At 43.9% G+C, this 18,919-nt stretch overlaps 1 protein-coding gene across 9 annotated transcripts; it reads left to right on the forward strand.

The window, feature by feature from the left end:
• The first annotated feature begins 2,883 nt into the window (after nt 1–2,883).
• LOC109757730 (uncharacterized) lies at nt 2,884–14,793 on the forward strand. Of its 9 annotated transcripts, none has more exons than XM_073499890.1 (8): nt 2,884–3,481; nt 3,778–7,193; nt 7,490–7,599; nt 9,707–10,375; nt 12,147–12,300; nt 12,808–12,939; nt 13,027–13,828; nt 14,449–14,793. In XM_073499890.1, the coding sequence occupies exons 1-2, from the start codon at nt 3,058–3,060 to the stop codon at nt 3,855–3,857; spliced, it is 504 nt and encodes a 167-aa protein (XP_073355991.1). In that variant the 5' UTR covers nt 2,884–3,057; the 3' UTR covers nt 3,858–7,193; nt 7,490–7,599; nt 9,707–10,375; nt 12,147–12,300; nt 12,808–12,939; nt 13,027–13,828; nt 14,449–14,793. The 9 variants fall into 9 exon arrangements, with proteins under 9 accessions (XP_073355991.1, XP_073355989.1, XP_073355990.1 ...); XM_073499888.1 differs by having other exon boundaries at nt 12,808–12,921; XM_073499889.1 differs by having other exon boundaries at nt 10,184–10,375.
• Nucleotides 14,794–18,919: the final 4,126 nt, after the last annotated feature.

The raw sequence follows: 18,919 nt of genomic DNA on the forward strand, positions 1-18,919 counted from the left end.
AGTAGGTATTGAAAGCGGGTCCAAAATAGAAACAACTTTTTTTTGTTGGTCCAAGATGAACAATAAAAATAGTCCAAGAATATCACAAGGCAATAAAATCTGCAATGACACATCAATCATTATCATTTATTAAGACCAAATAAACAATGACTTTGGATTGAAATCTTACCGTATCACATTCTGAGATATGATACTCATTGCTATTAGGCCAGCTATCAAATAGTTGTGCCAACATATCAATGTCCATACCATCATGATGACTTGGGACTCGTGCATCGTGGGACATGGACTACAATAATGTAAGAAAACATGAGTAGAATAAGGCAAAATGTAAAATGTGATTATAATAACTTACACACACTAGTAGAAAACAGGGCTTTGGTCATAGGGCAGTATTCACATTAGTCCCGGTTCAGTCACGAACCGGGACTAATGTGAGCATTGGTCCCGGTCCGTGCGGCTAAGGCATTAGTCCCGGTTCACCTGGGCCCTTTAGTCCCGGTTGGTGCCACGAACCGGGACTAAAGGGTGCGATGCCCATTAGTACCGGTTGGTGCCACCAACCGGTACTAATGGGCTTTGAGGCATTAGTACCGGTTCGTGGCACGAACCGGTACTAAAGGTCCCATTTTCAAACTCTACCACCACCCCCCCGGACCGCCTTTTCAGTTTTAGAAAATACAAAAGAAAATGATGGAAATATCAAAAAAATAAAATAAAATAAGTTTCCCATGTGATACGTGGTCTAGTTGTTGGGAAAATTACAAATATGAATTTCGACTTTATTTGCAAAATCTCTCTGGAATTTGTAAAATTAGCATAACTTTTGCATACGAACTCGGATTAAAAAGTTTTTTATATGAAAAATCATCTACTCGAAAAGTTACATCCGAATTTAACTGGGGAAACCCCGTTAAACATTTTCAAAATCCTCAAAAACCTAACAGAAAAAAGTTATGGGGCTTTTAAGATCTAGAGTGAAAAAAAATCGAAAAAATTTCAAACTGGTCAAACTGTGGTCAAACTAATTATTCTAGAATATTAGTGTTACTAAATAATTATTTTAGTTTTTTTGAATTTTGGTCAAATCTGGTAAAACTGTGGTCAAACAATGGTCAAACTAATTATTCAAGAAATATTAGTGTTACTAAATAATTATTGTTTTTTAAAACAATAGTTTCAAACTCAAACAGTAAAATGTGTCACTTCATGCTCAAGCTAAATTCCTGAGGGTTAATAGGATTGACAACTTACTATTTTCATAAAAACAACAAGTGCAGACTTTGAAACAAGGGAGAACAGAACCCGGAAGTTAAGCGTGCTCAGGCTGGAGTAGTGAGAGGATGGGTGACCGTCCGGGAAGTTAGATGATTTGGAATGATGAGGGATGATAAATTGAGCAGTGATGAGGGGTGGTGATTAGAGATTAGAGGTTAAAATAATTCAGAAATTTGAAAATCAAAAAAAAATTCAAAAAAAATCATAAAATTTCCTTTAGTCCCGGTTGGAGTTACCAACCGGGACTAAAGTTGGAGCTCCACGTGGCCGCGGCCTTTAGTCCTGGTTCGTGTAAGAACCGGGACGAAAGGGGAGAGGCATTAGTAACGACCCTTTAGTCCCGGTTTACCGGGACTAAAGCCCCTTTTTCTACTAGTGACAGAATCATAGATCCATATAGTGTGTTGGGACATCTCTAGCAAGCTGGACGTCGTGGCACGCTAGTATCCTGACAGCCATGTTAAAACAACCAGCATCCATGTACTCATCATTCTTTAATATGTTCTTTAATTGTCTCAAGTTCAAACTAATAGGATAAGGTTGAGAGCTTTTCACCCATTCGCTCCTGTGAAATGGGAATTCTATCAATTATAATTATACAAGAGTAATAATTTATTATAAACAAAAATGAATTGGAAAAATGTGTCTTACTCTAACAAAGGAATATCATCAACCATGATGATGAACAAGCAAAGTTCATCCATTAAGTCGTCGTTTGTTGGAGTGACAAACGGCGAAAGGATAAATGATTGCGAGATGAGCTCAACTTGTGATGATGAGTTGGATGCTTTGGGTTTGTTAGGAGGTCTTTCGATGATCATACAATCGGTGGGATCCGTGTTGGTTTCATCATCATCCAAGTCTTGGTTTCTTATATCATCATCATTGAATTCAGAGTCGACTAAAATGACAGCTAATTTTGTTCTAAAATCTGTCATATGAACCTAAAGTGAAGCAGTAACAAGACTTAGTTTTCTAATAATGATACAACACAAAATAATTTGTATCATGATACGATGCAAAATATACCTGTTCGGGAGTGTCAGACAGACTATCTCCCGTGAAGTACTTCATGAAATATAACATCCACAGACCACAAGATGACCTGGATGATTACAAAAATTAGATATGATTAATAACAAAAATATTATATTAATAAAAAATATTAGTATTATAAAATGATGTTGACCGAATCACAAGTCATAGCAGACACGCTCAATTAAAAAGGAATTGAACAACGATTGCCGCTAATTTAAATCAAATGACCAAAAGGACTATCAATAAAATAATTGAATTTGTCAATGCATATTTTTTATTATAAATCAATTGAACAAATAGGCTATCAATAAAAATTGAATTTGTCAACGCATAATTTCTTTGAGAGGAACTCATATAATTATTACTTCACCAAATGGGTTGTCGATCATAAATATTAAAAATAAAACAAAAGGCACACGGCCGATGATCCATTTGATCGATGATATGTTTAATCTGAACGACATATTTAGGCCACACAAAACAAACCAGAGGTTGGATTGCAAAAGAAAAGAGAGGAACCAGAGGTACACCAATAAGGAGCTGCCACAAATGAGGAGCAGCCGGTGAAAAGAAAAAAAAAGGGCAGCCGGTGCTAAGTATCTCAGTCTCTCACCGCACACTAATGAGGAGCAGTCGCTTTCTCACAACAGGATGTGTGTGTGTGTGTGGTGAGACGGTGAGAGACAGTCACTTTGCTTTCTCCGCCGCACGCCGCCGGCCGCCTTCTTTGGAGCAGGGCGCATGCCGCCGGCCGCCTTCTTTGGAGCAGGGCGCACGCCGTCGGCCGCCTTCTCTGGAGCAGGGCGCATCCTCTCCGGCCACGACGTCTTCTGGCGCCCCCTCCCCGCACCACCACCACCACCACCACGGCCTTGCCCCGTCTCCTATCCCCATGATGTCCTTGCCTCGCCGGCTCTTATCCCCACCACGGCCTCGCCCCGCCGCCTCCTCTCACCATCGCGGACTTGCCTCGCCGCCAACCCCGTGGATCTTCCCTACATCGACTCTGCCGCCGCCATCATACATCCCCAGAGCAGATCGAGATGCGAGCTGCTGGACACGATGCATGCAGGAGCAGGCATCTTGAATTGGACCGAGATCCAGTGCGTCGACCTCACACAGTCGCTCTGGGAAGGAGTTCGCAGCCTACGCTCGGTTGCTGAAGGTATGCTGTTCGATTAGATGTTGTTAATGCACCTACGATTATCAGTGGGGATTTAGTCAGGTGACATTTTTTAGGCAACCATGTTGTGATAAAGCTTCTTGATTTGTGGATTTGAATTCTGGGTGGCTTAATTTGTCACTATCAGCTAGCTCTAATTGATGTTGAGTCTTTGCTTTTTGAGACGTTGTAATGTCGCAACCAAGTTGGTATCTGCACTGTTTCTATCAGAAATACATGTGAGTCCATTCTTTGACATCTGAACTTTGCTGATGCTTATTCCATTGTATGCACAACAGGCACCTTCGCCACATTGTCATCCATTTGTGAGATGTTTCTGTTTCTCCATGTTGGCATGGATGCATTGGATATAGAGTAGTGGAAGATTGTTAGCGGAACACATATACAGGTATGCTATATATCTGCTTCTTTCCATATGTGTAATAACATATTTGTTGTTCAAATGTATAATATGCAGCCCAATGAAATGTATCGCCTTGAGCACCATTATTTAGGCCAGATCTCATGAGAGGTGTTGTGTGAATTGCATTGGCATACAATAAGGTAAAGAATTGCATTGGCATACAATAAGGTAAAGAATTGCATTGGCATACCAAATCTGTTGGTCAAATGTGCTTCAGGAATGCTATGCAGTGAAAAAATAAACATAATAGCATACCTGCGCTGTTAAGAATAAATGCTTTGAGTTATAGTAGGAGGCGTACCCATCCGTCTGAAGACTGCTCTTAATATATTCTTCTCTTTTCCATGTTGTAACATCGAGATCAGTCCACTTATCGGATTTTAATTCCATGTGCTTGGATGCATATTTGAATAAATCCTCTAGTCCTTCTAGCTGTTGTACCAACAAATGGAAAAAGTATAAGCATCACAAGTGAGAAATAAGAAAAAAAGGTTCTTAGAAAAGATGGGGGAGTAGGACTAAGTACTAACCGTATCAGCGAGGTCCTTGCGGCTCATGTAAGGGCCTAGCGAGTCGAGCACTTGGACACATTTTTTTCTGGCATTTATAACACATAGGTACCAGTGAAAGTCGTCGTTGTTTATTGGAATGTATATCTGAAGAAAATGATTATTTTAGTTGTACTCGTATGTGGACGAATCAGTCGTTCTTGCTGTAATTCATAGAAATATGTAGAAAAGTAAGACTAACCATATCGTTTTCCAAATATGCTTTGGCTCTGTTTAATACCCATGCTGGTGCAGCATCCATGTCATCTGAGGGCAGATAGCTACCGATCTTCATCATCTTAGAGATGCATGCATTCTCTAAGAAATTTTGGTCAAATCTGGTCAAACTGTGGTCAAACTATGGTCAAACAATGGTCAAACTAATTATTCAAGAAATATTAGTGTTACTAAATAATTATTGTTTTTTAAAACAATAGTTTCAAACTCAAACAGTAAAATGTGTCACTTCATGCTCAAGCTAAATTCCTGAGGGTTAATAGGATTGACAACTTACTATTGTCAGGAAAACAACAAGTGCAGACTTTGAAACGAGGGAGAACAGAATCTGGAAGTTAAGCGTGCTCAGGCTGGAGTAGTGAGAGGATGGGTGACCGTCCAGGAAGTTAGATGATTTGGAATGATGAGGGGTGATAAATTGAGCAGTGACGAGGGGTGGTGATTAGAGATTAGAGGTTAAAATAATTCAGAAATTTGAAAATAAAAAAATTCAATTTTTTTTTTTCAAAAAAAAAATCATAAAATTTCCTTTAGTCCCTGTTGGTGTTACCAACCGGGACTAAAGGTGGAGCTCCACGTGGCCGCGGCCTTTAGTCCCGGTTCGTGTAAGAACCGGGACTAAAGGGGAGAGGCATTAGTAACGACCCTTTAGTCCTGGTTCAAAAACCGGGACTAAAGGGCCTTACCAACCGGGACTAAAGCCCCTTTTTCTACTAGTGACAGAATCGTAGATCCATATAGTGTGTTGGGACATCTCTAGCAAGCTGGACGTCGTGGCACGCTAGTATCCTCACAGCCATGTTAAAACAACCAGCATCCATGTACTCATCATTCTTTAATATGTTCTTTAATTGTCTCAAGTTCAAACTAATAGGATAAGGTTGAGAGCTTTTCACCCATTCGCTCCTGTGAAATGGGAATTCTATCAATTATAATTATACAAGAGTAATAATTTATTATAAACAAAAATGAATTGGAAAAATGTGTCTTACTCTAGCAAAGGGATATCATCAACCATGATGATGAACAAGCAAAGTTCATCCATTAAGTCGTCGTTTGTTGGAGTGACAAACGGCGGAAGGATAAATGATTGCGAGATGAGCTCAACTTGTGATGATGAGTTGGATGCTTTGGGTTTGTTAGGAGGTCTTTCGATGATCATACAATCGGTGGGATCCGTGTTGGTTTCATCATCATCCAAGTCTTGGTTTCTTATATCATCATCATTGAATTCAGAGTCGACTAAAATGACAGCTAATTTTGTTTTAAAATCTGTCATATGAACCTAAAGTGAAGTAGTAACAAGACTTAATTTTCAAATAATGATACAACACAAAATAATTAGTATCATGATACGATGCAAAATATACCTGTTCGGGAGTGTCAGACAGACTATCTCCCGTGAAGTACTCCATGAAATTTAACATCCACAGACCACAAGATGACCTGGATGATTACAAAAATTAGATATGATTAATAACAAAAATATTATATTAATAAAAAAATATTAGTATTATAAAATGATGTTGACCGAATCACAAGTCATAGCAGACACGCTCGATTAAAAAGGAATTGAACAACGTTTGCCGCTAATTTAAATCAAATGACCAAAAGGACTATCAATAAAATAATTGAATTTGTCAATGCATATTTTTTTATTATAAATCAATTGAACAAAAAGGCTATGAATAAAAATTGAATTTGTCAACGCAGAATTTCTTTGAGAGGAACTCATATAATTATTACTTCACCAAATGGGTTGTGGATCATAAATATTAAAAATAAAACAAAAGGCACACGGCCGATGATCCATTTGATCGATGATATGTTTAATCTGAACGACATAATTAGGCCACACAAAAGAAACCAGAGGTTGGATTGCAAAAGAAAAGAGAGCAACCAGAGGTACACTAATAAGGAGCTGCCACAAATGAGGAGCAGCCGGTGAAAAGAAAAAGAGGGCAGCCGGTGCTAAGTATCTCAGTCTCTCACCACACACTAATGAGGAGCAGTCGCTTTCTCACAACAGGATGTGTGTGTGTGTGGTGAGACGGTGAGAGACAGTCACTTTGCTTTCTCCGCCGCACGCCGCCGGCCGCCTTCTTTGGAGCAGGGCGCACGCCGCCGGCCGCCTTCTCTGGAGCAGGGCGCATCCTCTCCGGCCACGACGTCTTCTGGCGCCCCCTCCCCGCACCACCACCACCACCACGGCCTCGCCCCGTCTCCTATCCCCATGACGGCCTTGCCTCGCCGGCTCTTATCCCCACCACGGCCTCGCCCCGCCGCCTCCTCTCACCACCGCGGACTTGCCTCGCCGCCAACCCCATGGATCTTCCCTACATCGACTCTGCCGCCACCATCATACAGCCGCAGAGCAGATCGAGATGCGAGCTGCTGGACACGATGCATGCAGGAGTAGGCATCTTGAATTGGACCGAGATCCAGTGCGTCGACCTCACACAGTCGCTCCGGGAAGGAGTTCGCAGCCTACACTCGGTTGCTGAAGGTATGCTGTTCGATTAGATGTTGTTAATGCACCTACGATTATCAGTGGGGATTTAGTCAGGTGACATTTTTTAGGCAACCATGCTGTGATAAAGCTTCTTGATTTGTGGATTTGAATTCTGGGTGGCTTAATTTGTCACTATCAGCTAGCTCTAATTGATGTTGAGTCTTTGCTTTTTGAGACGTTGTAATGTCGCAACCAAGTTGGTATCTGCACTGTTTCTATCAGAAATACATGTGAGTCCATTCTTTGACATCTGAACTTTGCTGATGCTTATTCCATTGTATGCACAACAGGCACCTTCGCCACATTGTCATCCATTTGTGAGATGTTTCTGTTTCTCCATGTTGGCATGGATGCATTGGATATAGAGTAGTGGAAGATTGTTAGCGGAACACATATACAGGTATGCTATATATCTGCTTCTTTCCATGTGTGTAGTAACATATTTGTTGTTCAAATGTATAATATGCAGCCCAATGAAATGTATCGCCTTGAGCACTATTATTTAGGCCAGATCTCATGAGAGGTGCTGTGTGAATTGCATTGGCATACAATAAGGTAAAGAATTGCATTGGCATACAATAAGGTAAAGAATTGCATTGGCATACCAAATCTGTTGGTCAAATGTGCTTCAGGAATGCTGTGCAATGAAAAAATAAACATAATAGCATACATGCCCTGTTAAGCATAAATGCTCTCAGTTATAGTAGGAGGCGTACCCATCCGTCTGAAGACTGCTCTTAATATATTCTTCTCTTTTCCATGTTGTAACATCGAGATCAGTCCACTTATCGGATTTTAATTCCATGTGCTTGGATGCATATTTGAATAAATCCTCTAGTCCTTCTAGCTGTTGTACCAACAAATGGAAAAAGTATAAGCATCAAAAGTGAGAAATAAGAAAAAAAGGTTCTTAGAAAAGATGGGGGAGTAGGACTAAGTACTAACCGTATCAGCGAGGTCCTTGCGGCTCATGTAAGGGCCTAGCGAGTCGAGCACTTGGACACATTTTTTTTCTGGCATTTATAACACATAGGTACCAGTGAAAGTCGTCGTTGTTTATTGGAATGTATATCTGAAGAAAATGATTATTTTAGTTGTACTCGTATGTGGACGAATCAGTCGTTCTTGCTGTAATTCATAGAAATATGTAGAAAAGTAAGACTAACCATATCGTTTTCCAAATATGCTTTTTCTCTGTTTAATACCCATGCTGGTGCAGCATCCATGTCATCTGAGGGCAGATAGCTACCGATCTTCATCATCTTAGAGATGCATGCATTCTCTAAGAACACACTTCCACCTGACCTTACTTGTAGATGCTCCGTAAAAATCATGCAATTTATGTACGTATTTATGACCTACAATTAAAAGTATACATAGTATATTAGATGACACATACTTCTAATCAAATAGCATCTTCATGTCCTAATATACTTACTTCGTCGCCAACCCATTCTTTGGGAGATAGAAGAGATAGTAAATGTCTTTTTTTTCAGAAATGCATCGCCGATGCTCACTACATTTCTTTCTTTACTTGGTTCGGATCTGATTTTTTCTATAACGGACCAATCATCGCCAGTGCTGGCATAATCTGTCACGATGGCCCTGATAACATTTAATGATAATGAACACAAAAACAATAATATAGCAGTACAAGGACATTAAAGGTTTTGGTCTGTGCCTTGTGGAGAAACAACATAGTCTTGTGCCTTCTTAGGCTTGTTATGCCGTCGTATATGTTTCTTTATATGCACGGGCATTGTTCGTCCTCTATAGTTTGAAGCCCTTCCGTGGCGGGTGTTTGTGCCAATTTCTCGTCCTCAGTTGCCACCATTTGTTGACTTGTTTTGTTGTGGGTTAACTTCTGAAAACAATATTAAAAGAATTACCCGTATGTAGGATATAATATAATTAGAATAATTTTGGAAGAAATAGTTGGAAAAGGAAAGTCACATTTGTATGTTCAGAATCTTTGGCCTCTCTGTTTGCTATGTTTTCTTCAAGAATATGTGTATATTCTGGGCTCTCCGTGCAATTATTTTTCTCCACTTCATTATTGTTCGGTATTTCACTTGATTCGTCATCTCTGGGTAGCTGAAACACATGGTAGTATAATATTATAACGGATAGAATATCTTTTTGATATGATATTGTACTAAAAAAATTACAAAGTGCTCTATGGCGTTAGAATTAAAATAGTAATGACATGTGGAAAGAAAACTTGCCTCCGTGGACTCGGGATATGTATCCTCCTGTACGGTCTTCACCTCATCAATATGCATATTCTCTGTATCCTCCATAGTAGAGTCTTCTTGTATCACCTGTGCCGACTCATAGTTTGTATCCTCGTCTTTCTTTATCACCTTTTCAACCTGCATATTATCTATATCCTCATCCTTTGCTACCTTGTTGATGTCATCCTAAAAACCCAAGTATGACACTTTTAGATAGGAGGAAACCTTGCATAGAAAGAACAGAGATATAATGTGTCTTTACCATTTCCATAGCATGGACAGTAGTACCGGATCTGGATGGAGATTGACTCGCATGTGGCACCGGTGACGGAGGCGCAGACATGGATGAAGACGGTGCTTCACCAAGGGCAGATGTGTGCGGCTCAGTGGAGAGACTTGTTGTGGAGGTATGTTGGGATGCGGCTGAGAGATCACGAGGGAGGATGGAGGAGAGGTGAAAGTAATGGTATCAGGCAATATAAGGCAGAATCGTGAGAGAAAGGAAACTACTATCGCGATAATTGGGGACTCCTGATTGCTATCATCCCCGGATTTATCTGAGGCCCCAGAATCTTATCTTGTGCTTTTTTATACTCACACAAAATATTGGAGTTATTTTCGTGGTACAATTTATATGCATAAATAGTGGGTTTGGCCCACCTTCCTTCTGTAACTGTGGGCTTAATTCAGAAAAGGCACACCCTTTTAATATTTGAGAAACTAATTTTTTCTGTTTGATTTGAAATTCAGCTGATGTATGGTGGTTGCCTTCTTGTACATGAGCTTACGACTGCGGGAGATCATGACTTGTTCTTTTGATTTTTTTGGTTCATCACATGATCCATCAAGCCAGCCAAGGCGGAGATCAGTGAAGAGGTGAAGTAGAAAATGGAATCGGAATAGGAGGCATATCTTCAACTGGTTTGATGCATGTTGGAAGAGGTATTCTCGCCCACTGTGGTTATCCACCAGTTTAGTCTGTTACATGACTTATATTCTTTTATTTATGAATACTGTACGCTATATTCTTTTGAATTTTTTTTCTGAAAAAAGAAAGCATGTGAGCTCGTGTGCTATAGATCCAGGAACGTCCTATTGGCAACATAGTAGTAATAACGCCTTTTAACTTCAATATATTCCAGGAATCTCAAGTCTTTTGCAGTTTTCGTTACAAATATATCATAGAGCATCTCACTTAGGCATTCAAGAACATGTTTAACAGAACATAATTTCGAACGAAAAATTTAGATAGTACAGGATACAGCACAAAGCGTTCCTTATTATGTATGATCTGACACCATGACGTAGCATCATTCCACCATCTTCTTCTCTTCCAAATAGGTTTACAAGTTGCACATGTGGAGACCAGTAACCACAGCAAAGCCTCAATTCTACTCAACAAGAATATTTGTCAAACCTGAATCAACAAAAACTGTTAAGTGATTAGTGCATGACATGAGATACGGCTACAAAAATGATAAGCTTGTAAGGAGCTAGTTTCATAAGCTGGTTTTGAAAGCGAACATAGTAGGTGAAAAGAAATAATAGAATAATGCACCTGCCTCATCTCTCCAAAACATCTCTGTAGACAATGTTCTTGGTGCTTTTCCCGGATTTATCAACATCCTTGTTTGGCTTGGCCAAAATCTGTGTCGTATCTCTCGACACTCCTCTTGACAATGCAACATATAGCTGCCCAGTGAGAATACTGGCTCGGGAAGGTAAATGCCGACATTTGGGATGGTCTGACCCTGTGCCTTGTTAATTGTCATGGCAAAACTCAGGCGGATGGGGAACTGTTTTCTCTTAAGTTTGAAAGGAAGTGAGATGTCCTCTGAGGGTGACATAGGGATCCTAGGTATAAACACCCTCTTTCCAGCATGCTGACCACCAACAATCTCCGCATCGATTGCATTATCCTGAAAGGCTCTGATCATAAGCCGTGTCCCATTGCATAGACCATTATGAGGGTCGAGGTTCCGGAGCAGAATGACCGGACAGTTGACCTTTAATTTCAAAACATGCGGGGGCAAGCCATTTGGTGTGATTGAGTTCAAAAAATCAATTGTGTAATTATTCTGCAAGTCATCCTCAATTGAGTCAAAACTATGGTATAACCTTTCTTCGCCCGGAAACCTGGAGATCATCTTGTCATTCAGGTCATCGACATGATCGTTCTTGGTCGAAAGAATAGCACGTGCACTCATGTACTCTCTCGATCTAGAATTGGCCTGCAAAGATGGGAAGACATCTTCGATGAGCATGTTAATAGCTTTTTCATCCTCGGTATAGCCAATGACAATCTCGTCAGGGAGACGGACATAATCGTCGCTAATTGTCTCTTCAGTTCCATTGCCTATCCTTAGTAGGTATTCTGAGAACCAAGGATCAGCCTGCGCTCGCATATTGCGCGTGAGACGTATCTTGCGGGTCTTCTCCCAAAGATAGGATCTCAGAAGTGTAGCATCCGTGATCTGTGCTCTTGTCCCACGTGTCACAACGGGTAGGACCTGCCTGAAATCACCACCAAAGACAACAACCTTTCCTCCAAATGGCAAAGAACATTCCATTATATCCTGTAGTGATCTATCAAGCGTCTCAACTGCTTGTCGTTTTGTCATAGCGACTTCGTCCCAAATTATGTATGTGTGAATCATGTATGATAGTTAATATGAGCCAGAAATGACAACCATATGAACTGTTGCATCTGTAGGCTTGAAGTGGCGGTCGTAACACAGTCAGTTGGGACGACTCATTGGCAGAGTTGATATTATTAACATTTTCATTGTTAGAGACGACAGTATCTGGTGTTGTTAGTGAACATGGACCATGAAGTGGAGTCTGATCACTCATTACCACATCAACAGGTATGCCTGCATCAAAATTGTATTACCAAAGCCAGTTGCTGGCACACAAGAGCCGGTAGTATGTTTGGATGTAGGAGAACACATGACCTTCCACAACTGGTGCGTGTCATTGCTGGGTGATAGCAGACTGCGCACTGGGCATATCCATAGTGTCAAAACCTGTCCAAAGGGACTTTTAATTAACATGAGTTTAGCTGTGATTAATGAAATGTATGATAAAGAACAGAGAAAATTGAGTAACCAGGCGACATGGCCACGGGTGGCTTAGATGGAGTGTTGGTTTCATTTAAAACCGCGGACATAGCTTTCTTACTATCCCTTGCCTCCTTTCTTTTTTTCAATATTGCATCCTTGTTTAGTGCATACCTCTCCCTTTCCCTCTGTCTCTTTAGTTCTTTTGGATCTGTTTTTTGACCTGCGAGGCAATGACATAGTCGGTACTTACATGATATTAGTAGCTAAGAGTAGGTGATATCTGTATTTACCTGAACTGTCGTTGTTCGTCAGGTCCTGAAAGGGATTACGTACCCCACTACGCTGAGATCCGGGCATATTGTCTTCTCAATGAACACTTACTGACCCGTGCCTCAACTCAGTTTGCTATGCAAATCATGATGTACTGTAAGTATGAAATTACAGGTTGTCAGATTAAAAGAACAATTCCCCATGTCTTATGTCTGACCAAAAGACGTGCAAATTCAGTTGATCTAACCTGTGCACTGGCAGGTACGGAAGTAGTCAGATGTCTTGGAGATCTGCTCGCCACCGGGGTGATGACACCGGATGTAAGGCAGCGCGCCGGGTCGAGGACGTCGCAGACACCGGGGAGAGGGCGGCGTGGCGACGACGGCGTATTGAGGAGAGTTAGGGCTGCAAGGCGGGTCGAGGGCGTCGTGTCGTCGCGGAGAACAGGGGCAAGGGTCGCGTGGCGAGGGCGGCCGGGCGGGGCGGAGCGAGGACGGCGGGGCGGCGTGCCGACGCGAGGTTCGTGGCGTGGTGGTGGCGTTGATCGCGGAGATAATGTTTATTCGCTGGATGGAGGTGTCATCGTTAGGATGTGTAGGAGCCTGGACGTGGGAGTCTGCCGGCAGAACATTTGATTAGAACCGTTGATCTGGTTGTAGTATGTTTGATAAAACGTGGACAGTTGCATGATAGTAAGTGGGTCTGATCGGACGTCTAGGGTTATCCTGTGTGCACTTTGTCGTGTGGATGTAGGGGAAGTCACATTTGGTCTTTTAATAGTAGTATAGATATAGATATAGATATAGAAGTATAGATATAGATAGTCGCCGCGCCCCATTCCCCATTGCTTCCCCATCGCCGGTGAACCAGCCGCGGCGGGCGCCTGACGTTTGAGTACTGCGAGCTGCGCAGCGCGGCCGTGCAACCCTGCTTCCTCAGCGTTGGAGTTAGTGCTGCCACAGCCAGCGATGAGCTTTTGGTGCTGCAATCAGTTGCGCCCTTCGACGATGGAGTTGTATCTGTGCACGCCGGAGCTGCCACCGGCGTTTTTGGGAGCTGCAAGGTTGGGTTTTTTTTCTTTGGATGCGATTTTTTTGCTGGAAGCGGAGATTTTTATTGCTGGAACCGAGTAAATTTTTGCTTCGAACATTTACCAGAGTTTCTAGTTGCTCGTGTCGTTTTTGCTGGAACTGTAGTTTTTTCTTGCTGGAACTGGTTTTTGGTTTTGCTTCATCTGACTAACAGCGTTTTGGGGAGCTACAAGGTTGTTTTGTTTGCTAGACACGAATTTTGCTGCAACCTGAGTTTTTTTTTGCTGGAACCTGACTAAATATTTGCTTCAAACGTTTTACCGGAGTTCTAGTTGCTCGTATCATTTTTGCTAGAACTGTAGTTTATTTTTGCTGGAACTAGGTTTTTGTTTTGCTTCATCTGACCAACAACGTTCTGGGCAACTACAGGGTTCGGTTGTTGCTGAACACGTTTTTCGCTTGAACCTGGGTTATTTTTGTCTAGATTCAGAGTGAATTTCTCCTTCAAACCTTTTACTGGAGTTCCTTGTTGCTAAGATTGTTTTGCTGGAACTGGATGTTTTTTTTGCTGGAACTGGATGTTTTTTTTGCTTCAAGTGACCACCGAAGTCTCTTTTTGGGCTAAGATGGGTTCTTCACTGGAACGGTGCAGGTCAACGACGACGAGCAAGGGCGGCGGCACCGTGCTATCATGGGCGGTGACCTCGTGTCTCTCCGGCGCAAGCACAACAGGCTACCTGATTAGTCTAAGTCACTGGCTAGCTAGTTTGTTGCTTTGGCAATTGTACGTAGATTCATGCAAGCAGAAACGCATCGGTCTAGGGGCGTGTTTGGTTGCCTGGGTGGCTTTCAGCTGCATTGCATGGAGGATCCAGGCTGAGCATGGCCAGGCTAAGGCGATGCAAAGTTGCGTCGTGATGTATGTTTGGTGAACTTCCATCATATGGCTGCATGCGGTGCTGTTTTTGTCTGAATGTCACTGAAATTGATGTGGAAAGAGGAGCACACAGCAGCGCAGGGCGACGGGATACAGGGAGGCAGGATCTCGATGGCTCCAGACGGTGGGCTCCTTGCTCCCGGCGGCACGGCGGGGCATGATCTGGCGCGCGGCAGCGTCACTTGTTCGCGGACGGCGGCGGCGCTTGATGAGAAGCGGCGGCCATGGGTCCTGATGGCGGTGGCGTTCTTCATCGGCGGTTGGACTTCTGCGAAGCCGTAGTGGCGTCCATGGCCGGCGGCCAAGCGCAGGAGGGAGTTGGCCGTGCATCAAAGGAGAGCCAGCGGGATCGTGTGGAGGCGCTCGTCGGCGTGGAGGCACGTGGAGGACGGAGGCCGGCGGCGGGGTGAGCACGAGCTGCGGGAGGCCCGGTCGATGGAGCCATGGGGATACGGGGAGGTGTGACGGCGGCGTTTGGGGAAGAGACGAAAGGAAGAGGAAAGAAAACGAGCGAGCGAGCGAGCCTGCATCCGAGATAAGCTCGAATCCTGCGTATCCCTCAGCCTGGCTGAGAGACCCCTTTTTGCATCCACCGGGCCAGGCTGAAGGGCCCATGCAGTGTATCCAAACGACCCAAACTTTGCATGGTGGATGCGGGCCAGATGCAACACAGGGAACCAAACACGCCCTAGTGCACCAATTATAGGATCTCGATTATATGAAAATACTATTTGACAGTTTTTTATCTGAGATGATTGACGGCTATTATATAACAAATCGCTCCATGACACGCTGCTTTGACCGATGATGGTGCACACGTATTTCAGTTTTCTGGTTGACCGAACAAACCAAATCGATAAATTTTGGTTAATAAGGTTCCTGGCAAGTTTTAGTGTGATTATTTTGGTTGTTATTTTACAGAAACCGAACTTCAAGAAACCCGAATGAACCAAACCATATAAACTGAATGCCCACCCTCGGAGCGGCATTTTTTATGTGAGGAGTCCGGCTTTGAAGCTGACTGGACCATGTAAGGAGGAAGGCGAGCAGGGTCTGCCTTGTTATCAGTATTAAGCAATGCAAGTGCCTTGTAAATATTTGGGTGACTCAGGTGAGGCCCTGAGCATCACTTGCTGACCTGAACTCGAGATGTGATGATCTTAGTTCAGTTTGTTGTACTGACAAGAGACTACTCTCGGTAGATCAATCTTGTGATGATTGATCTAATTCATCCCGGTCAGTGAGGTATGTTAAGAAACATGTTCACGATGCTAATTTTGAGATACCGATTGTAGTTGACTAATTACGTGTCCAAAATGCACAAGAATGGAAGTACAATGAGCTGCTGAAGAGAGAGGGGGGGGGGGATGCGGAGCATCATTCCATCATCCCCATGGATTCTACACCAACACATCAAGCCCCACGTGGACCTATGACAAGAGCTAGAACACGCGCATTGCAAACCGAGGTGAACTCCTTCCTACTTGACATGCCTATGGACACAAGCGGAACTTGGGTGCTACCTCACCAAAATACTCTATGCCTCATTAGGTATGAAGAGGGACACCACCAAGTCTAAGGAGAAGCGCCACAAGTCGCCAAGGAAGAAGGAGTCCCCAAGAATCTGGACAGAAGGTCCCAGGCGACCCCGTGCGCACGGGCCCCGAGACCCAGTGCCCGGCTACACAGGGAGCTACGGCTGTAGCACCCCGTGCACACGAGCGTGTACCGTTCCCGTGCGCACGGGCCCAACTTACCCTGTGCGCACGGGCCCTACAGGATGGCCTGCTGGTATGGGCTGTTGGGCCACCACTTCGCATCCACTTCACCTCCTACCTACCCAAGCCTATATAATTCATACCTAGGGATATGTTTAGGGTTAGCAAAGTATTAGATGAGATATTTGTGATCTTTGCTCCTTCTACCACCTCCATTGGAGATCAAGGCCTCTTAGGAGAGGATCCACTTGTGGATTTCAAGACCTCCATCTTGGAGAAGACTACCATCATCAAGACCTCATCTCTAGGGAGTGGGAAGCATGGTTTTGGGTACCGGGCGGAATATTCGGATACCGCCCGGTAACCGCATTTCTCGCCACCCCACGAGAAACCTTTGTACCGAGCGAAAAAGTTTGATTTTTTTTTCAAATTTTTTGAATTTAAACTCCGACTGTTAAGTTAGATACGCTAGGAACTCACAAAGAATAGCTAGGAAGCGGTGGCGTACGGGTAAGCGTGGGCGTCCTGATTATATGCCCTGTGGTCTCGGGGTTCGAGTCTCTCGGATTTAGCGGAACTCACAAAGAATAGCTAGGCGGCGGTGGCGTACTGGTAAGAGTGGGCGTCCTCATTATATGCCCTGTGGTCTCGGGGTTCGAGTCTCTCGGATGCACATTTTTAGGAAAAAAGGAAGATGCATGTGAAAATAAATGTTGCCGGAGTGATTCGATCCGGCAACCTAAAGGCAAGAGAAATAACCACAAGACCTACTGTGCCACAAGGTGGTTGTTGATGAAATGGAGTCCAGGCCTAATGTATAGTAGAGAAAAGAAAACTGAATTCAAAATTCAAATTCAAATTTCGTTTGATTTTTTTGGGATTTCACGGATACAGCGGTAACCGAGAATTTCGGTGCCCCGCGAGAAAAAAACATGCACTTGGGATCCAAATCCTTGGTGGGAAGAACTCTATCATTGTATATTTCCTTTGATTGTGTTTGTTACTTGTTTTTTTAGGGAAACAACTTACTTTATTTAAACAAAGTCTGGGATCTCGTCCGCTATTATAGAAAGGATACAATCAGGGGAAGCATGCCGCCAAACCTGAGAAATACCATCACCTACAGCTACCTTAGCAAGGATATGAGCAGCTCGGTTGGCCGATCTCCTTCTCCATGTGGTCTTGCACCCCATCCAGCCATGCATGAGCTCTTTGATATCCTCAACAATTGGACCTGCAACTGACAGGTTCCGAGGAGCAGAATTAACCATGGAAACCGCTTGCCGACAGTCCATCTCCACATGGATTCTTTGAATCCCCAGCTCTCTGCCGAAGGTCAGGGCTTTTCGATAGGCCATCAGCTCAACGATCTCCGGCTTCTGGCAGTTCCGGAATAGCTGGGCCAGTGCCTCCCTAAAGGCTCCCGCATGATCTCTGACGACCACCCCTCCACCACCATTGCCAGTGGCAGCAGAAGTCGCGCCGTCAACATTCACTTTAACTCAGTCGGCCTCCGGTGGCAGCCACTTTTCCGGCGGAGGTCTAGCGGCGACACAAGCCTTCTTCGTTACCACCTCAGCCCATTCATCCATGATCCGCGACACCGAGCTAGCGACATCAGCCGGGTTTTTGATCCGCACCCCGTCGCGAGCTTCGTTTCTTACGAGCCACAGGCCGTATAGACCCTGCATGGTCATCTCCTTTTCTTCATCTCGGGCACCGCCCATCCAGTTCCAGAACCACTTGCCGACTGCATGGTTAGAGACGACTCCCACTGGAGGAACCGGAGCATGAACACTTTGCTTGTCCGATAGTTCCGCCCAAAATTTCCACGAGTGGTGACAATTCCAGAATCGGTGTAGTAAAGTCTCCTCCCGGCCGCACGCTGTACAAAAGATGCCAGGTTTTATCCTTCGCCACAGCAGTTCCGACCCGGTGGCCAGTCCATTGCGCATAATCCTCCAGTTATGAACCTTTACCTTGTTAGGGACATGAGTGCTCCACAAGGACAACCAGTTCCTGTGGGCATCAACGGATGAAGACGACCCCGGACTCCCTGCCCCAGCCCTTTTCAAGCTCATCGCTAGGTGATAAGCAGAGCGAACCGAGTAGACGCCATCCTTGGTATAATTCCACGCCAAATAATCATCCACTCCCTGTCCACCAACTGGGATCGGCGTAATATCAGCGGTATCGCTTGGAGTAAACATCTCATCAACGTTGGCCTCATTCCACGCATTACCTTCCGAAGACAACAAATCGGCAACACGAGTAGTCCCCTGGAGAAAGTTTTGGCCAAGTGGCCGAAGGCTGCTTCTTCGAGGTATCCAGTTGTCATGGTGTATGAGAACCTTAGCTCCGTCCCCGATTCGCCACACCGCTCCCTCCCGCAACAAGTCACGGTCAAAGAGAATGCTTCAAAAAGTGAAAGACCCATTTGATGGGCAAGTGGCACTCATGATCGTCGA

Source organism: Aegilops tauschii, chromosome 5 (genome assembly GCF_002575655.3).
Source record: "Aegilops tauschii subsp. strangulata cultivar AL8/78 chromosome 5, Aet v6.0, whole genome shotgun sequence".
Lineage (NCBI taxonomy): Eukaryota > Viridiplantae > Streptophyta > Magnoliopsida > Poales > Poaceae > Aegilops > Aegilops tauschii.